The sequence below is a fragment of the Sprattus sprattus genome, assembly GCF_963457725.1.
Source record: "Sprattus sprattus genome assembly, chromosome: 4".
NCBI lineage: Eukaryota > Metazoa > Chordata > Actinopteri > Clupeiformes > Clupeidae > Sprattus > Sprattus sprattus.
This window is the reverse complement of record NC_137923.1, coordinates 49,579,593-49,601,773: the sequence shown is the minus strand read 5'-3', so window position 1 is coordinate 49,601,773 and position 22,181 is coordinate 49,579,593. Positions and strand designations below refer to the sequence as shown.

The 22,181-nt window shown below is 44.6% G+C and overlaps 1 protein-coding gene across 1 annotated transcript; it reads right to left on the bottom strand.

Moving 5' to 3' along the window:
* Positions 1-5,787: 5,787 nt before the first annotated feature.
* Positions 5,788-9,156, bottom strand: LOC308363545 (uncharacterized protein; the record flags this gene model as incomplete). Its single annotated transcript, XM_080836349.1, has 1 exon — positions 5,788-9,156. One exon carries the CDS (start codon positions 9,154-9,156, stop codon positions 5,788-5,790), a length of 3,369 nt encoding a protein of 1,122 aa, XP_080692475.1.
* Positions 9,157-22,181: the final 13,025 nt, after the last annotated feature.

Sequence of the window (22,181 nt, the reverse complement as noted above, 5' to 3'; positions counted from 1 at the left end):
AGTCTAACATATAGGCCTATCTTACAATAAACTTTAAGTAAAGCTGGCTATGTAACCGCATTCATTCTAATATTGTTGCAGAGATGTTTCCTTTTACCAAGATAGCAATTTCAACAATTCACTTAGCTCAGTAAGTCAGTATAACGAAACTCTGAGATACCCTCATATGTCTAAACGTCAGTGGAGCCAAAATATAATGGTTGAGCTTGGTTGCTTGCTAAAATATATTGGAAGAAGGCCCCACTACACTGATTGAGTAGATGTAAATACATGTTAATTCATAGGCACTTGTTATCTCTGTCACAGAGCAAGCACACTCTCGCAGTTCGTTCACGAAACGCATTCTAGTTTATTTATTTATTCCGTACGTTTTTCTTGCAGCTAACTACTCCTCGCCCGATTGAGCTAGAGACGCCATTCAAACACCAAAACGTCCGGCCCGATCCGGTGCAAGCTGCTATGACTTTTCGTGGCGGTACTCCTTGTCACTCCTTTTTTATTCCATTTTTTCATCCCCTTTTTCTCTCATTGACTAACATGGGGAAGGTTGAGCCATTGTGACGTCACCCGCTCTATCAGTCGTTCTCCATTCAACTGTAGGAATATTAAGAGACACCTTCCAGGGCTCTACAGTGCGAGTATTTCACTCGCATAAATAGGTACGTGCAAACTTGAAAAATAATTTACAAGCACAGTGTGCGAGTGACAGACAGTTGTCAATACGGCGCCAAAAAGTGAAGCATTCCATTGATTTCACATGGAAACAACTGACAGGGTCGCGACTCCAGGGTTTTCGACGGGACCTGCGACGGGACCAACAGCTGCAGCAGCATAATCATCATCTGGATTTACTGACATTTTCGGTATATATAAACACATAATATCAATTGGTAACTGGTGTGTTGTATCCTGTTTATGTCTGATACTTTATAAACATTTATGTTTTACGTTAACTTATTACACTAGGCAGCAGTATTGTGAAGTAGAGCTAGAAATGGCTTTGCTAGCTCCCATATTGTAGCTCACACCAGCAACTGCTCAATTTAGGACCGAAAGGAGTTTGGTAAATTAGCTTGTAACTGTCAATGATAACTAGTTATTAGAATATATTAGCCAACGTTAAGTTGACTTCAAAGGGGCAGTCGAGTGTTTAGGTTGTGTCAGCTAGCTTGGAAAGCTAGCTAATAATTTTTGATTGAAGCTTCACGTTAGCCTCTGTAAACGTTTAGCTAGCTAACGTTAGCTAACTATGAGGTAGCATATCCCAAGTAACTTGTTGTGACCGATAGCGTGAGTTAACATTAACCCGTGTCCTGGGAGTAATGATTCATGAGAGACCTTGAATCATAAGGTTAACTGAAAAACGTTTGAGGATGTACACACAGCGTAGCTGTTGTAGTGTGCTCAGTTTTCGAAAACTAGACTGAAACTAAGAAGGATAACTATGACTAAATGTGACTAAAACTAATATGCACTGAATCTAAAATAGCTGCCAAAATGAACACTGAGATGTATTAATTTTGGCAGCTATTTTAGATTCAGTCTTAAGACAAAAATGCATATTAGTTTTAGTCACATTTAGTCATAGTTATCCTTCTTAGTTTCAGAAGAGGTTTTTCATGGTAGCTAGCTCTAATCAGATGTACTATAGGCTTATAAGAGAAGACTAACTTTTTATGCCAACGAACACCAATAACTAGAACTAATTTGACAGACTATAAACCAATGTGATACACGTGCTCTCTAGCTATACAGTAAAAGTGTTGCTTACGTTTGATACTAGACCTACAGTCTAACTCTAACTGCATTAAGTCTAACATATAGGCCTATCTTACAATAAACTTTAAGTAAAGCTGGCTATGTAACCGCATTCATTCCAATATTGTTGCAGAGATGTTTCCTTTTACCAAGATAGCAATTTCAACAATTCACTTAGCTCAGTAAGTCAGTATAACGAAACTCTGAGATACCCTCATATGTCTAAACGTCAGTGGAGCCAAAATATAATGGTTGAGCTTGGTTGCTTGCTAAAATATATTGGAAGAAGGCCCCACTACACTGATTGAGTAGATGTAAATACATGTTAATTCGTAGGCACTTGTTCTCTCTGTCACAGAGCAAGCACACTCTCGCAGTTCGTTCACGAAACGCATTCTAGTTAAATTAATAACTACAAACACAGTTACCTTATTAATAGTATGGATGAAGGTCATTGGAGTTCTGAATAGAAGAGGTTGACAATGTCCATTCTTGTGTAACTTTAAATAAACCAGCGTTTAAATCAAAGTATTTATTTACACAATGATAAGAAAATAACACACAATATGTAATCTAGCTAAATGTATGTTACTTATTAATTGAAGAAGTATATGTATGTGTAAGGGAGAGGGAGTGTGTTTGTGCGCGAGCTAGTAAACTCGGTGTTGCGCTTTGAGCGCGCCTGAAAGTATGTGTGTGTGTGTGTGTGCGTTCCTTTGTCCTGAAAAACCGTAGTTCCGCATGCATGTGTTTGCACGTTCGTGAACATACGTGTGTGGTATGAAAGGGACGAGCCTATATTTGCAGCGCGAAGTTTGAGTATGTGTTTCGCGTGTGTGGCTATATGAAGGCCAATGTATTTGTAATCGTATGTGATTTAAGATGCCATGTTAGAAGAAAGAGATGGTTAGTGATGCATGCAAGACTTGTGTGTCTGATAAGCAAACCTAACGATTTCCTTTAGATGGTGTGGCGAAGCCAACTACCAATTAACAATGAAAGTATATAGCAGTTATGTTCGGTAAACAAAACAGATACAGTACATGAACAATGGCATATGTAAACAGTCCTATGCTTAGCCAGGTTGTGAATAGCTAAATAGCTAGCTGCCCAGTCGATGTTAGCAGCCTTTTGGAAAAGTGTTGGCGCATCCGATGTTCCTGAGGCAGAGAAGAGATGAAAAAGTCAGTAGGTGGAAAGTTGTCCTTGCTGTGATGTCTTTGTTTCACTCCAGTTACGCCCGGAATGTTGCAGGATCGTGAATTATGTTGTGTTTTGTTCCCGTTGCAGTTTGTGTAAGATTCTCTCTATATTTAGTCTAATACTCTTAACTACAAAAGGTGGTTCTCGTTGGTTGTAGAGTGGAGTCTCAATCAAGGAAGCTGAGATGGTTCGGATCAGAGCCAAAGATATTTATTGTAGCAGACAAGAAATATCACTAAGTACTTTTCTGAGCCTAAGTATAACAGAGTTCTTTCAGTGCACACGCAAGCCTGCGTGGATCCGTCCTGGAGAGGAGATGGTGTCGTCTCTCGTGGTTCTTGCTCTGATCGACCTGAGTCTGGCTCACAGCCTAATGTAACCAGTATAATTACGTAAGCCAAATAGAATGTATTACACGTACACATATGAACACGTAAACAGTACCCATGTCCTTGCCCTTGGGCCTGATACACCGGCGCCTCTGGGGAATGCTACATGGTACGTACACAGAGGGGCCTAGTCAGATACACAGTGGAACTGTCTCCAACAAGCACCAGCTGCCTTTGTTATACGTTATGGTGACCTGTTAACCTTACTGTGGAATCTGGGCCTACATGGTCCCTCAGGATGCCTGAGAGACATGGGGGCACCTACACTAGAGAGCTTATACAAGGGAAATACACCAGAATCTAACAGTCCTCCCTCTTGATCGTTCTTAAACGTAGTTTAAAACATCAACAACAACACTGTATTTCTTTGAAACCTGAACAATAAACATTTTTCATGGCTCTGACATTTTGTTATGCTTATATGGAAAGAAAATACAAAAAGGAACAGGAGGGTGAGGGATTGGAAAATAAAGGACAGAAAAGAATAAAACAAGGATACTTTGTCATACACTGGGAAAACCAGGGTAGGTTCAGTGGGTCACTCGGGGGGGGACCCTACTTAAAGTGGGAGGGGGAAGGGAAGGTAAAGTAAAAAGGAGCTAAACAATTCTGGGGAGATGGGTCGGGGAATGGGGAGTTTTCTCGGGTATGGCCTTTAGGGCGGCCAACCTGGGAGTTGGGGAGGTGCAAGCATGGAGCACAGCGAGGAACACTCTGATGGCGATATAGATCAGGATGATAGGGATGAGAACAGGTAGAGCCATCTGGGTGATCTGAGAAAACAAAGACCCACCCATATCACTCAACCACCCTCCCAGGGACCAGGATCTGGTCTCAGCAGTCAACCTTGCAACATTAGCATGAATATCTTTAACATAGCTGGTGACGTTAGTGGACAGATCAGGGACATAGGTACAACAATGCTGATGCAAGTGTTGTTTGATGAAAAAACAATACCCTCCCAAGCGGACTGCTAAAAAGTCAAGGAGGTATTGATGCTGGAAAACCATTGTTCTGAGTCCATACAATTCATTACTCAGGTCGTTGAGCCCACTGGCGGAATCGTTAGCGATTGCGTCAAGGGTGCTAACTAGGAGTCTAATCTCATCGAGGGCCACTGTGGCACCATATCCAGGGACGATAGCAGAGAAGAATCTCTGAGTTGGGGTAGCAATGGGGAAATTCTTACCAAACAGATCACGCTTGGATCTGCTCTTCTTAGTGGCTTTACCTTTAATATGCTTTTCATCTTCAATTCCTAGAGCAGGGACCACGTAGGCTATATAGCAGGAACCCGACCAGGAGACAGGGAGGTAAGAGTAAGCAGTGGACCCACATACAAACATGGACCCATTTACTACCAGCATGGTGTCATTGTCTGGGGCCACCCTCGGAGGGAGGGGGACTTCAATCGTGACACCATCGTGCTCGATCTGAATACCAGGGCAACCTATATCAGCAGTGTAGGTACATGTACTATTACCCATAACCTGTCCCTTGCCGGAGTTAACCCAACAAATGATTCCTACGGGGGCGTAGCTCAACCTAATCTCAGTGGGGGGACCAATGTCCATGGGAACCGTGAAAAAAGGAGCACCTATGGCGGGTGTTCCATAGGCAGCAGTGTACTCAGGGATAGTGAATGGGACAGTAATGTAAGGCGATACCTGTGAGGAGGTTTGCATTAGACCACAAACCCTCCTTTAGCCTTGGCAAAACCGTGCGCAGCCTGCAAGAAGGTGTTATCTCTGTGAACCTCATAATGGCTGTCAATGTCACAATTTCCTTTTATACACAAATAACATATCAACAGGGCAAACAACACATGGCATGTCATTTTGGAACAGTTGTTTCAAAAGTCTTCTCCGGGGATGGCTGGTGAAGAGGGTAACAGTTCGTGGTGTGGAAAGTTCAGAAGATGGCAACACAGTTCAGATGGTGCAGATAGCCAAGCTATCTCAGGATCTCGGTCGTGGTGACGATCTTCAGGTTTCCAGCCACGGGGTACATAGGATTTAAAGAACAAGAGCAGTATCAGTTGGGGGGGAAGCAGTATTCATCTAACACAGTTATGACATGCTTTACTGCTAAGCAACTAAACATTTATCTTGATTAAAATGAACACTATTATAGTGACAAGCAAATGTGATTATAATCCCTAAGCAAATGTGATTATAGTAGCAACAAGCAAATGCGATTATAATCCCTAAGAAGTTGTACCACCAAAAACTTATACCAACATCTCACCTGGACTGGTTCGAGAGGACAGAGGAGAAACCTGCACTTCAATTCCCTAATCTTCCTTTTGTCACTACGCCCTCCGTAAAAATAAAAAATAAGAAATTAAAGTCTTCCCGCACTCTGACCTCCCTCTTCTCACCTACTCTGTAAAACAGACGTGAAAGAGGTTTTTTTACCAGCCCAATGAATGTCAATCTCAGTCAATTGGTGCATCAACTAATTTACAGTGGCTTGCATGGATCCATTTCGTCTTGTTAGCAACCCTAATGGCAGAGGGGGTAACTAACAATATCTGATACGGCCCTTCGTATCTGGCCTCTAGCGGAACTCTTTGTGGTTTGTGAATCATGACCCACTGTCCAGGCACCAGAGAGTGTCCTCCCTCTGGTGGCTCAACCCAAGCCTCTTTGACTTGTTTGGACGTCAGCTGGAGGGTCTCTGAGAGCTTGATGCAGTAGTTCATCAATGCGTCTGAGGTGAGGTGCACATCGGCTGTGCGCAGGTCAATCGAGCCTGGGAAGTTGAAGAACCGGCCAAACACCACTTCGTAGGGGGACAGACCCACATCTTTGTTGTGCGTAGCTCTCATGCTACTCAGCGCAATGGGGAGTGCGTCCACCCAAGGTGTTCCTTCTTGATGCATCTTTGCCAGTCTTTCCTTCAGTGTTCTGTTTGCTCGTTCCACCTGTCCTGACGATTGCGGGTGGTAAGGACAGTGAAAAGACCATTCGATGTTCAGCATTCGGCATACCTCTGCACAAACTGCTCCAGTGAAGTGACTTCCGTTATCCGAGCAGATCTGATCTGGTAGGCCATAACGAGGAATGAAATCTTTGACCAACACTTTGGCTGTGTGGGCAGCTGTTCCTCGGCGGGCAGGGTAAGCTTCAATCCAACGAGAAAATGTGTCAATGACCACGAGGACGTCTCTGTATCCTTTGCATGCCGGCAGTGTGATATAATCCACTTGAAGGCAACGAAAAGGACCAGGTGGAGCAGGGACCTTCAGCATGGGAAGTTTTGCTTTCCGATCATGGTTGTTCTTCATACAGGTGACACATCGCTTCACAACATCTCTTGCCACACCGGTGAATTTTGGATTCCACCAGACTTGACTAAACCTGTTGCGCATCTTTTCCACACCCACATGTCCTAGGGAGTGAAGTTGCGTGGCTAGGTATGGCAGTAAGTTCTGGGGGGCCACCGTTCTTGTTCCATGTCGCCACACCTCGTCATCGTGTAGTTTTGCACTGTTTCCCATCCATTCCCATTTCTCCTCTTGGCTTGCGGCGTTTTGCATTTCCATTATGCTAGCCAAGCTTTCCTTCCGCCATTCTTCGTTGTCAGACTCCTTTTTTAATCGTAGGCATTTTGCGTAGTCGTTTTCCGTTCCGAGGTCAGTTTCCATTTCAACAGTTCCAGTTCTCCTCCCCTCTTTTTGTCTTGCTGCTCTTCTGGATGCGTCATCAGCAAGCGCGTTACCACGGGCTTCTGGGGTGTCCAAGTTCGTGTGAGCTTTCACCTTGACCACCGCCAGTTCTTTGGGGAGTAGCATTGCGTCCAATAGGTCCGCTACTAATTGACCATTTTTGATGGGCGTGCCCTTGGCAGTGACAAAACCGCGTTGAGCCCAGAGTCGACCGAAATCCATTACGACTCCCAAAGCATAACGAGAATCGCAGTAGACTGTGGCAGACTTCCCTTCAGCCAATCTGAGTGCTTGGGTTAATGCTTTCAACTCTGCTTGCTGTGCTGATGTTCCGGGATCCATAGATCCTGTTTCCAAGACTTCGTGTTCCGTTGTGACAGCCCATCCAGCTCCCCGGATGCCATCCTCCACCAATGAAGATCCGTCAGTGTACAAAACAAGCTCGGGATTGAGGAGAGGATCTTCTTTCACAAAGTGTTCCTGGTCCATCAAAGCGATCAAGTCTTCGCACACATGGTCATCTACTTCGTTCGTGGCGTCCGTGGGGGCAATCATGGTTGAGAGATTTGAGACAGAGGCTTTTTGGAGGGAGATGTTGGGTGCTTCCAGCACGGCTTGCCAGTTTCCCCAGCGGCTATCCGAGACGCATGGGACTTTCCTGCCAGCCAGCAAAGCATTCACCGAGTGTGGGCAACGGATGGTGATCTTCTGATCCAGCACAAGATTTTCCACAAGTTGGTTGGCGAGGTACACTGCTTGTACCGCCCTCAGGCATGGGCCAAAGCCCAATGCAGTTGTGTCCAATTTGGCAGAGTAGTAGCCCACAGGTCTCCACAATCCTCCATGTTCCTGTGTCAATGCGGATGTCATGAACCCACGACACTCATTGACAAAGAGTGTGAAAGGTCTCTGAACATTGGGAAGTCCCAGCGCGGGGGCTTCACACAGGCAGTTCTTCAAATCCTCAAAGGCTTGTCGTGCTTCGGCTCCGAGGCTGATTTTGTCTCGGGAGTCTGATTTTCCTTTCAGCATGTCGTTCAAGGGTTGGGCGGTCTCCGTGTAGTTTTCCACCCAATTCCTGTTGTAGTTGCATATTCCCAAGAAAGCACGTAGTTCTTTGATTGTTTTGGGTTCGGGGGTTTTGCGAATTGCAGCTGTCCTGTCATGCGTGATCTCTCTTTTCCCTTGTGAAATCTTCTGTCCAAGATAAACGACTTCTTGTTGGGACATCTGTGCCTTATCATAACTCAATTTGTGACCCATCTCGTACAGGTAATCAATCAGTGCCTTCAAATCCTTGTCGTGTTCTGCCTCTGTCTCAGATGCGATGAGAATGTCGTCCAGGTAAGTGATGACTGATGAGGTCAGGCGTGGAGCTTCGGGCAGAGTCAGGTGTCGTCTCAGAGCCTGGTGGTAGATGGTGGGGGCTGAAGCCAGCCCTTGCGCAAGGCGAGACCAGGTATATTGACACCCATCAAAAGTGAAAGCTAACCAGCTCTGGCACTCAGGAGCCAACGGCACGGACCAGTAGGCGTTAACGGCGTCAAGCACTGTGAAGACCTTGTGTTCCGGCGAAATGTCCTGGAGGAACTGGTCACCAGAGGCCACAACTGGACTCAGGTGCGCGAGGCATTGATTGGCCAGACGGTAGTCCACCGTCAGTCTCCAGGATCCATTCGGTTTCTTCACAGGCCACACGGGGGCGTTGGAGGCGGATTGAGTCTTGTAGATGATTCCTTGGTCACACAGATCTTTGATGATCGGCTTCAGTCCATCGACAGCAGCTCGGTTGAGCGGGTATTGTTTCACACTTGGGGGAACTTTTCCAGTCAACATCACAGGTTCCATTTTCAGCAGGCCGCAGTCAGTCTTTCCCTTGGCCCAGACGAGGTGGTCTTTGATATCTTCTCTCTTCAAGCTCCTCAAATTCCACGTCATCCTTCCATCCTTGAAATCGAGGCTTGTGTCCATGAGCAGGAGAACATCCATTCCTAGCAAAGCTTCGCCTATATCGTCCCCCAGCCATAGAGTTGTCACCACGCTCTGGGGACCGATGGAAAGGTTGATTGGGTCCGTTTCTGAAAGTCTGATGCTATGTCCTGCTGCTCCTTCAGCTGTGACGCGTTTTCCGGACATCGATGGGGGGGGGTATCATCTGGTCGGTAGGGACAGTTGTGTAATCAGCACCAGTGTCAATTAAAAATTCAATTTCCAATTCGTGATCAATAAGGGCAGTAACGTAGAAGCTGTTTGTGTTTCTTCGTCGGTGGACAGCAGCAGCAATGGCACACAGAGAGGGGGTTTCTAGTCAATCATCTGGTTGGCCCAATTCCTCAAGATCCTGCAGGCTCATTGCTTGAAGTTTCTTGATCGATTGTCTCCGACCCTCATCCTTGACTTCCCTTGAACGGCTGCGTTGATGGTCATCCTGGTGGTCATCTACACCGTTCTCTCTCGAACTGCCCCGTGGACGGTAGGGGCGTTTGGGCTCCTTGCATTCTCTGCGCCAATGCCCCTTTTTTCCACAGTTGTGACAAGCAGTGTTTCTTTTGTCGGGGCCCTTCTGTTGTGTGAGGGCCCTGATCTTTATCTGCTCATCTCTCTCCTCCTGGAACCCGCAATTCATGATTGATTGCAGCGAAATGCTTCCATCTTCCCAATTCTGCATTCTGGCCTTTATTCCCTTCTGGATTTCAGGCAATATCTGTTGCAGGTACAAGGCCTTCAGAGGTACCTCCTGAGATGAGGGGAGTGTGTCCACATCATATTGGGCTGCGTGTCCTGAATGCAGTGTGTAGCATTCCAGGAACCGATCGTTGAACTCGTCCAATGCCTCTCCCTTCTTTTGCAAGCAGGCAGTGACCTTTGACCAGTTCAGTTGCGTCTTTGAATTGGTAACAATCCAACCCTTTATTGTGACCCATCCCGCATGGAGGTTCAGAGCTCTGTCACCCATGGCTTGTTCCACTTGTGCACGCAGATGCTGGCGTTCCACACTGTTGAGATGCTTACGAATGACAGCCAATGCATCAAAGGGGTGTAGTTCATGAAGCTCCTTCAGTTCCTTGAGTTTCATCCACGCCTTCAGTCCACACTTCTTTGGGTGTTCCAGTTCCTTTGACCACTTCTCAACCAGGTTCAGGGAGGCAGCGTCATACATAATGGTGGTCCCTTCTGCACTTTGCATGATTCTGACTGGTCTGAGCTTTTTGTCTTCGTCATCATCAGTGCCATTCATTGTTTCACACATTATGAAATGTGCAGCTTGCCTGTGAGGGGCGGCGGGTGTGAGGTCCATGCTGCTGTTGCGGTGGGTCACCGAATCCTCTGGTGGGGGTGCTGACGGCGCCGCGGCGGCACCTGCGGTCAGTGGCTGTTGTTGCTGCGGAGGGGCAAGAGGAGAAGGAGCGGGCTGTCGAGGTGGTGTGTCTGGCAGTGCAAAGTGTTGGCCATCCATGCCTGTCTGCATCAGAACCAGTCGGTCTGATCGGAGGGGGGGCCCGGGGTATGGGGTGCTCGTGAGAACCCTGTGTTCCCCTGTATAGCTGGCATCTGATGAAAAAATACCACCTGGGGGCTCCCCTGTGTGACCACCAGATGGCGGCATCCCTGTGTCGTAGTCGGGAGGGGCCTGGGGTGGAACTTGTGGGTACAGCCCTCGGGCCGCCCCCTCTTGGCTCCGCCCCCCTGAGGGACCCGGCCATGCAACCAGTTCAGATGTCAGTGTGGGCGCGGCGGCCATCCCTGCAGCTTCTAGCTTTTTCTGCAGCTCGGCTATCTCTGCACGTAACTGTTGAATCAACTGGTCCCGTGCCTGACTCTCCTTTCGTCCCTTCATAAATGCATGGTTCACAAACATTCGTTTACATTGGGACATCAGCAGAAAAGCAAGAGGCACATTCTTTTTCTTCTCCCAGCACTCAAACACCTCTTTAAGTTTGCGTTTTGGACAACAATCCTCGCGGCTCTCAGAGAAGTCAAACCTCCGCTTGATCTCTCTCTCCTTCTTCATGAGTCTATGTTTCTTTTCTGCCCAGGCTACCAGTGCTTCGTTAATCTGATAGCCATCCATGTCCCCTACACACTGTTCAAACGGACAATCCCCTTCCGTACTCATTTGTATGGAGGCAGTGCTTTCATTCTCCGTTGTGGATTCCCCAGCCATTTCCTATTTCAAAGTTTCTTACAGCAACACCCTACAAGTCAAATTCGATTTAACTCTCCAAAAATTAGTTTAGCCGTAATTTTTAAACCACAATGTGTTTCAGCAACACACTACAATTGAAACCAATTAAATTCTCCAAATTCCGTAGCTGTAACGTGAAACCCCAATGTGTTTTTTCTTTGTCTCTCACACACACACACACATGGCAGCCTTATCTCCGTCTTTCGACAAGCGAACCTTGAGGCCCCACACACACACACACACGCACACACCGCCCTCTCCCTCTCGCTCTCTCTCTGACTACGGAGAAGGGGGGTTGCGCTGTGATTTCTTTAACTCTGTGTCTACAAGCTGTCCGGATAGCTTATTTCTTGACACAACACTTATACAGATGCGGCGATCCTGTATCTTCGACTGTTAATCTATCCAAGCCTTCAGAAAACAATTGTCACTCACGGTTTCCACCTTTAGACCAGCTAATAATAAAAACAGCCTTCACACAACCCCGTCGAGTTACGTTTCAGGACACGTAAGCAACAGCTATAATCTAACAAGCCAGAACAAATTATACATCGACTTTCGAAGTGAAAACTCCGAGACTGACGTCCAAAATCCCTCTTTACAGAATACGGTGAGAGTGATAGAGTTTCGTGTACACACAACCAGATAGCTATATCAAATAAACATTTATAACAAACAAAGCATGTATCAAATGACCCCAGCGCTTGAATCACTGATACAGGTTAATCATCAAAATATCAGATCCTTGATGGTACAACTTTCCCACTCTTTTTTTGTTTTAACTGAGTAGCAGATTAAAAGAGACAATGCCAACAGACTTCAATCTAAACTAGTTCAATGACTTCGTATGGAGCAAACGTGTGGGCATGTAAACGTCACCTTGTTCCCAGGGGCCACGCCTCGGCAGTCAGCAGTCGGGCAGTGCAGAGTCCTCCGTGGATTGGAGCGATCTGGCGTCAGTCCGGATGCGGCCTTCTGCGGAGTGCGTTGATCCTCAGGTCAGGCGAGGGTTCACAGGCGACACGTCGTGTCCAGTAGAAGCCGGGTTTCGGCACCAACTGTAAGATTCTCTCTATATTTAGTCTAATACTCTTAACTACAAAAGGTGGTTCTCGTTGGTTGTAGAGTGGAGTCTCAATCAAGGAAGCTGAGATGGTTCGGATCAGAGCCAAAGATATTTATTGTAGCAGACAAGAAATATCACTAAGTACTTTTCTGAGCCTTATAATATAGTATAACAGAGTTCTTTCAGGGCACACGCAAGCCTGCGTGGATCCGTCCTGGAGAGGAGATGGTGTCGTCTCTCGTGGTTCTTGCTCTGATCGACCTGAGTCTGGCTCACAGCCTAATTTAACCAGTATAATTACGTAAGCCAAATAGAATGTATTACACGTACACATATGAACACGTAAACAGTACCCATGTCCTTGCCCTTGGGCCTGATACACCGGCGCCTCTGGGGAATGCTACATGGTACGTACACAGAGGGGCCTAGTCAGATACACAGTGGAACTGTCTCCAACAAGCACCAGCTGCCTTTGTTATACGTTATGGTGACCTGTTAACCTTACTGTGGAATCTGGGCCTACATGGTCCCTCAGGATGCCTGAGAGACATGGGGGCACCTACACTAGAGAGCTTATACAAGGGAAATACACCAGAATCTAACATTTGTTAGCTAGCAGGTCTATTGTTAGCTGCTTTGCTAAACTTAGGCCAGTGTTTAGCTAACGAGAGATCTTAGGCAATTGTTTGCCGTGGTGAGAGCTTAGTCTGTTCTCTTCCGTTGTGAGAAAACAAAGGAAAGTTGTTTCTTCACCCTTGGAGGTGAGTGGAAGGAGATGTGAGCCTGGCAAACGCCAGTGTAGAAAGAGTTGTAGCAAAAAGAAAGATGTATGTTTAACGCAGCTTATAAGGGAAAAGGTGCGTCACGGTTTTAACACCTTGTTTGCAGCCAATGGTGTCTCATTGAAATTCAGATAACAGTGTCAAAGTGATAAGGGAATTGTGGGTAATGAAGTCTTTTGTTGGACTCCTCCTACATCTCTCTAGATTTTCTTACCTTAGGGAGGTGAACATTCTAACAATCAAAGCCAATCTGGGGTTGTTGATAAGCAGCGATGTTCCAAAGGGTTAAGAACCGTGAGAAGGGGTCAACAGCCAAGGAGATTGGCAACACGCAGTCAAAACCAAATTGGGCTGGGTTGTCAATGGTCCTCTAAATGGATGTTGCATGGATAGCTGTCCAAAAGTCACGCCAAACAGAGTTTCTGTTGCAAACCTGGAGGAGTTGTTGTTAAAGCAGTACGACCATGACTTTAGTAAAAGATCAGCTAAAAGTATGGAGTACAACACAGCACACAGTTTTTTCATTTTCAAAATATATATTTTTATTAAAAATATAATTTATGCAAAATGCTATTAATTATGCACATAAATTATGTACAATTTCTCATCTGAAGAGTAAAGTATACATTTTTATCAAAAAAATTCAACGTCAAATCGAAGCATGATCAATCAGCCATATCACTCTAAAATTTCAGCTTGATCTGAGCAAAACCTCAAATGTAACAGCCCAATATCTGGCGTCCTCCACATTATGTATACATTTCAAATTCCAGTATAATTCAGTGTGATCAAATATGGGAGATTGCGTCACCCCACACATAGATTTGAACCTGGGGCTACAGGGTGCCAACATGCACTCTGACTGCCATACCAATGAGCCAGGCTCCATAGTGTGGCAGTCAGAGCACTATACTCATCTGTAGTGCAGCACTCCGTCACACTGCCCTCCACTTCGGGAAGTGCACCCTTGTGCTTCATGCACATAGGCATTCCTCGCGCATCCACCAACAGTACTTCTCCCATCAAGAGTGATGGGAGAAGTACTCCCACACATGTGCTTTACCCATCTATGGGGCCCCTACCACAGGTGTCAACCTACCTGGGGATCCCTCATACAGTTTTACGGACACGCCTTAGATAACCTCACGGGAAGCCATCCCATATCTGACATAATTTGTAGCAAACAGAGAGCAGTCAACTCACCTGGCCTGGCTACAGGGTGCCAAACATTCACCCTGACTGCCATACAGGCAGTCATAGTGCATGTTTGGAATCCTTTAGAACCAGGTTGATTCGGATGGAGGGAGGGCGGGGGTGGGCAAGAGAGAGAGAGAGAGAGAGAGAGAGAGGTGACTAAGTTCTCTGTTCGCTACAAATGGTGTTAGAGGTGGGATGGCATGCCGTAAGGTCATCGGAGGCGTGCCCGTAAAACTGTATGAGGGGAGCATGGGCTTTGGGCAAGGTCTACCATGGGGAGCCGCTCAAAGCCCTTATGGCCATGTTACATGTAGTAGATCCCAGTGCTTAGGATGGAAATAAGCTGAGAGAAGTCAGAACTTTCCTTGACCATTTCAAAGGGCGCTGCAAAGCTCTGCATCAGCCCTTTCAAAATGTGTCCTTTGAAAGAGAAAGCCCAGATCTGGAATTTGTCCAACTCTTTTGGCTAGTAGGCCTCTTGGCCCTTCCCTCTTGGTCTCACACCTCTCCCTCTCACTGGTCTTGGGTTGGCTGGCAGATTTTCAGGAGCACCATCATCGCTACTCTCCTCGTGGCTAATATTCTCATTACCTAAGCTGAAAATCAATTCAGATCAGAAAAAGGAACAGTTCAATTTCTATTCTTCATTTACACACACATATATATGTATATATATGTATATATATATATTGCCCAAAGCCCAAGTTATTATTACTTATTGTACAGGGCTGAAATAACAAGCACACAAAACCTTGAGGTCTCAAATCAACAACGAAATATTGACAGAACTACACTAAAACCATAAGTCACATTTTTTCATGAATTAGGTAAGAAAAACATCTTGAAAGGAAAATAAATACTCCTTTATCTTTTCTTCTAAATGTCTTGTTAGTACCTGCTTGCGTATGCCTTTCAAATGCCAAAATGTTAACCCAGTAACATGTTGTTTGCTATTAGTACAATGTGCGTTTGCGTCAGCGTTGCGGTAAACGAAACACATGTGAATGTTCGCCCTCACAAATGTCTTATAAATCTACAAATCTAGCCAAACACAAAATAAATACAAAGGTTTGATAAAGTGAATTATTTACTCCGAGAAACAAATGAGGAAAGCCAGCATGCATTTCAGTGACTACTTGTTGGGTGTCAAACTTTTTCCCCACTAGAAATCCATCCAGGACCACTGTGTACATTGGTTTCTTGGTCACTCGTCATTCATTAGAAATGCTGCTTCTTCTTGTGCTGAAAATCGCTGTTTCACACTGAGGTGTCGCATACTTGCGGACGCCATGTTGGTTTTTTCTAACCTGAGTCACGTCACTCGCGTAGGTTGATTTGACAAGCTCTGTGAGACTAGCCAATCAATAAAATGGATTTAAAAAGCATGCGATCGGATTGGATGGGTCTTGAGGAGATGTAAAAAAAAAAATGTTTTTCAACAATATGTTATTTTCCGTTGTCATGACACCAAAACGTAATCGTTCCAAAAGGAACGATATTAACACGGAGCGGCACCAAGGGGTTGAGAGAACAGATTCATGACTAGGGCAGAAGTGGTGCCACAGGACGAGCTGATAAGATCTGATGGCAAAGTTGGGTCCCCATCACAATGTACACCACCTCAAGAATAGTACCATAAGGGTTAGGGTTTTTTTTTTCGATTGGGGTAAAACTTGCACATCTTTACATTTTGAACTTTTGCAAGATCCAGAAGCTCTCTATTTGGTGTTCTTACAAGATTTCAAGAAGAGCCTGTTTCAGATATCCAGGCAAGGTTTCTTCAAGTCAGAGTGTCAAAATCCGATGTAGACTTATTGAGATTTCTGTGGTGGCCTAATGGTGACGTTAGTAAGCTTTCAGTTGAGCCTCACATGTTGGTGCACCTTTTTGGAGCAGTATCATCTCCAAGTTGTGCACATTTTGCACTTTAACAGACAGCTAGAGACAACAAAAGCACAATCCCTTACAAGGTAATACGCCAATCTTTTCAGGTGCAAATTCCAAAGGAGGACAGAGCTCATGAGGTCAGAGAACTGGAAGTAGATAAAGACAAATCACCAGTAGAGAGAGCTCTTGGATTGTTATGGAGTGTAAAGGATTCATTTATTCACAGAATGATCACTCATAAAAACGCACAATATTTAATCTAACTAAAGGTATCAAACTAATTGATTAAAGGGGAATGTGTGTGTGAGTTTTTGAGTTTGTGTGTGCGTTGTCAGGTGTCTGGTAGTAGACAAAATAAGGCTGATAAGTCTGGAATGATCTTGGCCATGTAGTGTGTAGCTGTGACCTAATGTAGGGCCTAAACTCATGGGCACAACTCATTTTGTGGCAAGTGGGAGTTCCAAGGTGATCATAGGCAAAGAGCTTGGGGGCACGCCTTTCTCTCTGTGGTCTATGATAATCTTCTTCCATCTCATCATCTTCAGTACCCTGAAGACTCCTAATCAGTTATTCCATTGTCCGAGCCTGTGTCGTCTGTCAGCACCTCCTCTGATAGTTCTGTCGCATCATCATTTTGCATTTCAGGCTCCACTTCCTCTGCTTCAAGTTCATTTACTTCATTGTTTTCAGTGTCAGGATTGCATGTTTCCACTTGAATCTGCTTGACAGGTGAATAATGAAGCAAAAGTGATCCTCGTTTTCATCATCATCATCGGAAGCATCTGAATTCACTATTTCAATCTTACTGCGCATGTTTTGTTTTCTTTGCTGTGTACTGGGACATCCATAGGTAAGTGGTCACATGGCAGCATTAAGTTGCGGTGTAGAACCCTAATCTTTCCTTTGCCCTTCTCTGGTTGCACTTCGTAAATGGGAAGATCTTCTTTGACTCGTCTTACAAAAGTGTGAGTGGCCTCTTAAACTGCGAGAGCGGGGGTTCCGTACACCGCTTCCATCAATACATCTGGCGAATGTCCGCTCTCTGCCCAACAAAATGGATGAACTGCTGCTCTTTAACAGGATTAATAAGGATTTTTCAGTATCTGCTGGCCTTTGTTTTACTGAAACCTGGCTTGGTGAGTCCACCCCTGACAGCATTCTACACCTGCCGGGCTTCCAACTTGCCCAGGAAATGCTCTGCAGCGGTTTACATTCCATCCCAAGCTGACACCTTCGGTCACATCCCACGCCCCACGCCTTCGCCTGCTTAGTGTTTGTCATGTCCTGAGACTCCTGGCTATCCTTAACGCCAACGCAATTGGCAGCTTTTTCATGTAGCTCTGGTGTTTTGTAATCATGTATGTATTGTTTGTGAGTTGTATATATTTATGTGCTGAGGTGTGTTTTATGTGTTTGTCATGTCCTGGTAGCTTACACGTCATGAGACTCCTGGCTATCCCTAGCGCCAACGCAAGTGGCAGCTTTTTAATGTAGCTCTGGTGTTTTGTATTAATGTAGGTATTGTTTGTGAGTTGTATGTGCTTAGGTGCTGAGGTGTGTTTTTTTACTGTTCCCACACTGTACTCCTCTAGGAGCAAAGTCTGGGTGTTGTCTTTTCTCTCCTCCCCTCCCCAATGTTATGCTGTAGTTCTTCCCTATCTTTAGCCAGTTTCACTCTGGCAGGGGGACTGCCAATGAAAACTAGCCTTTTGGCTACAATTGATAGTTTTCAGCTGACGTCAGAATGACCAGCTGGCGGGCAAAAAAGACGTTCTACAGCTGTTTAACACGGGAGTTAATACAGGAACCACCCACCTTTCAATCTCTTGAAATATAAGTTAGTAAAACGCCAGCCAGTTGTTGCTCGGTTGGCTGTTTAAATCGGCGAGGAGACAAGCCCGGATTTTGTTTTTATCGCATTTAAAACCCTCCCACGTTGCTGCCTGCTGATAAAAAAAATATACAGCCCGCGGAAAAAATTAAGAGACCACTTCAAAATTATCAGTTTCTCTGGTTTTACTATTTATTGGTATGTGTTAAAGTAAAATGTACATTTTAGTTTTATTCTATAACCTACTGGCAACATTCCTACCAAATTTCAAATAAAAATATTGTCATTTAGATCATTTATTTGCAGAAAAATGACAATTGGTCAAAATAGCAAAAATGATGCAGTGTCTTCAGATCTCGAATAATGCAAAGAAAACAAGCTCATATTCATTTTTAAACTACACAATACTAATGCTTACACTTAGGAAGAGTTCAGAAATCAATATTTGGTGGAATAACCTTGATTTAAAATCACAACTTTCATGTGTCTTGGCATGCTCTCCACCAGTCTTTCACATTGCCGTTGGGTGACTTTATGCTACTCCTGGCGCAAGAATTCAAGCAGCTCGGCTTCTTTTCATGGCTTGTGACCATCCATCTTCCTCTTGATCACATTTCAGAGGTTTTTTATAGGATTCAGGTCTCGAAATTGGGCTGGCCATGACAGGGTCCTGATCTGGTGGTACTCCATCCACACCTTTACTGGCCTGGCTGTGTGGCATGGAGCATTGCCCTGCTGGAAAAAATACTTCTCAGAGTTGGGGAACATTGTCAGAGCAAAAGGGAGCAAGTTTTTCTTCCGGGACAACGTTGTACTTTGCCTGGCTGAGGTTTGTAAAAGACCATAAGGATTGAAAAAGCGGACTGGAGGTTCTTCTAAGTTCGTCTTCTCTGATGAGTCCGATTTCACAGTAGGTGCAAGACTCTCTGGCTTGTAGGCCTCTCCAGGTCTCCGTCTAACCATCAGACGACCATGTGTTGGGCAAAGCTGAAAATTGGACTCATCAGAGAAGACGAACTAGAAGACCCTCCAGTCCGCTTTTTTCAATCCTTATGGTCTTTTACAAACCTCAGCCAGGCAAAGTACAACGTTGTCCTGGAAGAAAAACTTGCTTCCTTTTGCTCTGACAATGTTCCCCAACTCTGAGAAGTGTTTTTTCCAGCAGGGCAATGCTCCATGCCACACAGCCAGGCCAGTAAAGGTGTGGATGGAGTACCACCAGATCAGGACCCTGTCATGGCCAGCCCAATTTTGAGACCTGAATCCTATAAAAAACCTCTGAAATGTGATCAAGAGGAAGATGGATGGTCACAAGCCATGAAAAGAAGCCGAGCTGCTTGAATTCTTGCGCCAGGAGTAGCATAAAGTCACCCAACGGCAATGTGAAAGACTGGTGGAGAGCATACCAAGACACATGAAAGTTGTGATTTTAAATCAAGGTTATTCCACCAAATATTGATTTCTGAACTCTTCCTAAGTGTAAGCATTAGTATTGTGTAGTTTAAAAATGAATATGAGCTTGTTTTCTTTGCATTATTCGAGATCTGAAGACACTGCATCATTTTTGCTATTTTGACCAATTGTCATTTTTCTGCAAATAAATGGTCTAAATGACAATATTTTTATTTGAAATTTGGTAGGAATGTTGCCAGTAGGTTATAGAATAAAACTAAAATGTACATTTTACTTTAACACATACCAATAAATAGTAAAACCAGAGAAACTGATCATTTTGAAGTGGTCTCTTAATTTTTTCCGCGGCTGTATATTTCGCCGTTGCTACCAGCTGATTGTTGGTAGACGTCTTCTGGGTAAACGTTTCTCGGACACACAGTAAAGTAGCCTTACTTTTGGAGCTGGTAATAAAAGCAGTCACCCTGTTCTGGTTGCCTAATTTATCAGAATAACTACTTAAAATGGGAATAGATCAAGTAATAAAGACAAGAAACAAAGCATCCACACGATCCAAATTGGATTACCCAGCTGCTGCTCTCCCTAAGTACCTAAGCAAGCAAGTAGGCTAGGCTAGTGTATGTTGTTATTCAACTTGTAATACTACATTGTCAGTAGAAAATATATGGGAAGATCATTTAAGTTGTCATTCGCCAGACCAGGTTTTCGTACTTGTTTATACTAGGGAATTGTGTCAAATTATAAAGAACATCGTTGGGTAGGCTAACGGCTGCTAGCTTACAGCAGGTACCTCGCTAGCTGGTACCTAGCTATTAAATGGCATTTATCTTTGCACTTATTATGAAGATGGTTTTTAGCGTTCACCTTCCAAATGACATCGTTGTGAACCCAACCACTTCTGAAAATTAAATAACTATCTGTGCTTCTGTAGGCTTTCTGTTTTTGAGATGTGTATGGGGACGGATTTTCTATTAGATAGATGTAAATATCTCCACACTGGAGCTCAGACAGGGACTGTGGGGAGGTTAACGAAATAAAAATGTCAGGACACCTGCAATAAATGTATCACAAGTTCCTAATTTGTTTTCCCTTCTGAATAATTCTGTCTGGCTATAGTGGTATGGTCTGTGGTTGATGGCACTGCTCGAAGTTTTTCACTGTTTCTTGCTGTTTCGCTGTTCTTTTTGCCCGTCAGCTAACAATTGTAGTGACGTCACTGAAAACTATCAATTGGGTGCATTTACATGTTAATGTTTATTAATGCACACTGTCCTTCTTCATCAAATAAACAAATCAAATCAAATCAAATCAAATCCCGTAGCTAGCTTGCCTAGCTTGTCCCTCCTCTGGGTGTCAAGTTCCTCACAAGAACACGATCACCTGGGTCCAATACTGTGCTTCTCAACTTCTTGTCATTCCTCTCCTGCTGCTTTTCTTGCACCATCCCTTGCAATCTCATACGCTTCTTTCATCTGCTGTTTCCATCTTTGTATGTATTCCTGGTGACTGGCAGTGCCTGTGTTCTCAGTCAAGCCAAAAAGGATATCAACAGGCAACCTTGGGTTCACGCCATAAAGAAGGTAAAAAGGGGTAAAGCCGGTCATCTCACACTTTGTGCAATTATATGCAAATGCCAGTTCATTCAACAAGTCATTCCAATTTCTTTTTTCGTTGTTGGACAATGTCTTTAGCATCTGAAGTAGTGTCCTGTTGAATCGTTCAACTTGACCATCCTTGAGGATGGTAGGGACTGGTTCTTGAGCTCATAACACCACAATTCCTCTTCAGCTGAGCTAGGAGTCTGTTATTAAACTCACCCCCTTGGTCGTGGTGTATTCGTTTAGGAAACCCAAATTTAAGAGCATAATCTTTGAATAAACGCTCTGCTACAACTTTGGCTGCCTTTGACTTAGTGGCGTACAGCTGAAAAAAACGTGTAAAATGGTCAATAATCACTATATATATTCATAGCCCCCTTAAAATCTGTCCGAATGCAAAAAATCAATAGAGACCAGCTCAAAGGGATAGGTTGTGACAACATTTGTGAGAGGAGCTCTTGTCTCCTTGCTAGGTTTCTTTTGCTTCATGCACGCACATGTTCTTATTACATAATGTTCAATTTCTCTATGCATTTTGGGCCAAAATAAACGGTCTCTGATCAGTGATAGTGTGCGACCCACCCCTTGATCAGTGATAGTGTGCGACCCACCCCTTGATGGCCCATGTTGTTATGCAGTTCCATCATTACGGGCAGTGGCGGTTCTACATGGAATTACGCCCCGGGCGAACCCCCTCCGATATGATAGATGAGAAGCTTAAATTGGAGGCGAGAATTTAAAGATCACAATGCAAGAGGGAGAAGCCTCACCTCACTGTCATCACGATTGCAGATAACAACATCCAATGCAAGCATTGTTCATGCACCGCAGGGAAAGATTCAATTAATTTACCTTCAGTCAATTTAACACATCTGGAGAGGCACTGAGATGTAGACCTACGTTTATTAGTTCATTAACTAGCATTACCCTGTCCCTGGCAGGGCAGTGTCCTAGCGTAGCTATGTCAGTTATCGGACAGTGTCAAACATCGGCCATTCTGTTTAACAATCAAAATGCTAAGTTAATCAAACACCGGCACGCGTCAACTATCGGACACTGTAAAGGAGTGTGCCCGAGCGGTTGGTTTGGTCAGACTTTAGGGATGGATGAAGGCACAACAGTATTCCAAAAAGTTTTTTTTTAATTTTCTCTTTCTATTCTACAAGCATGTGTAACAGACAAACAAAACTAACAAACAAAC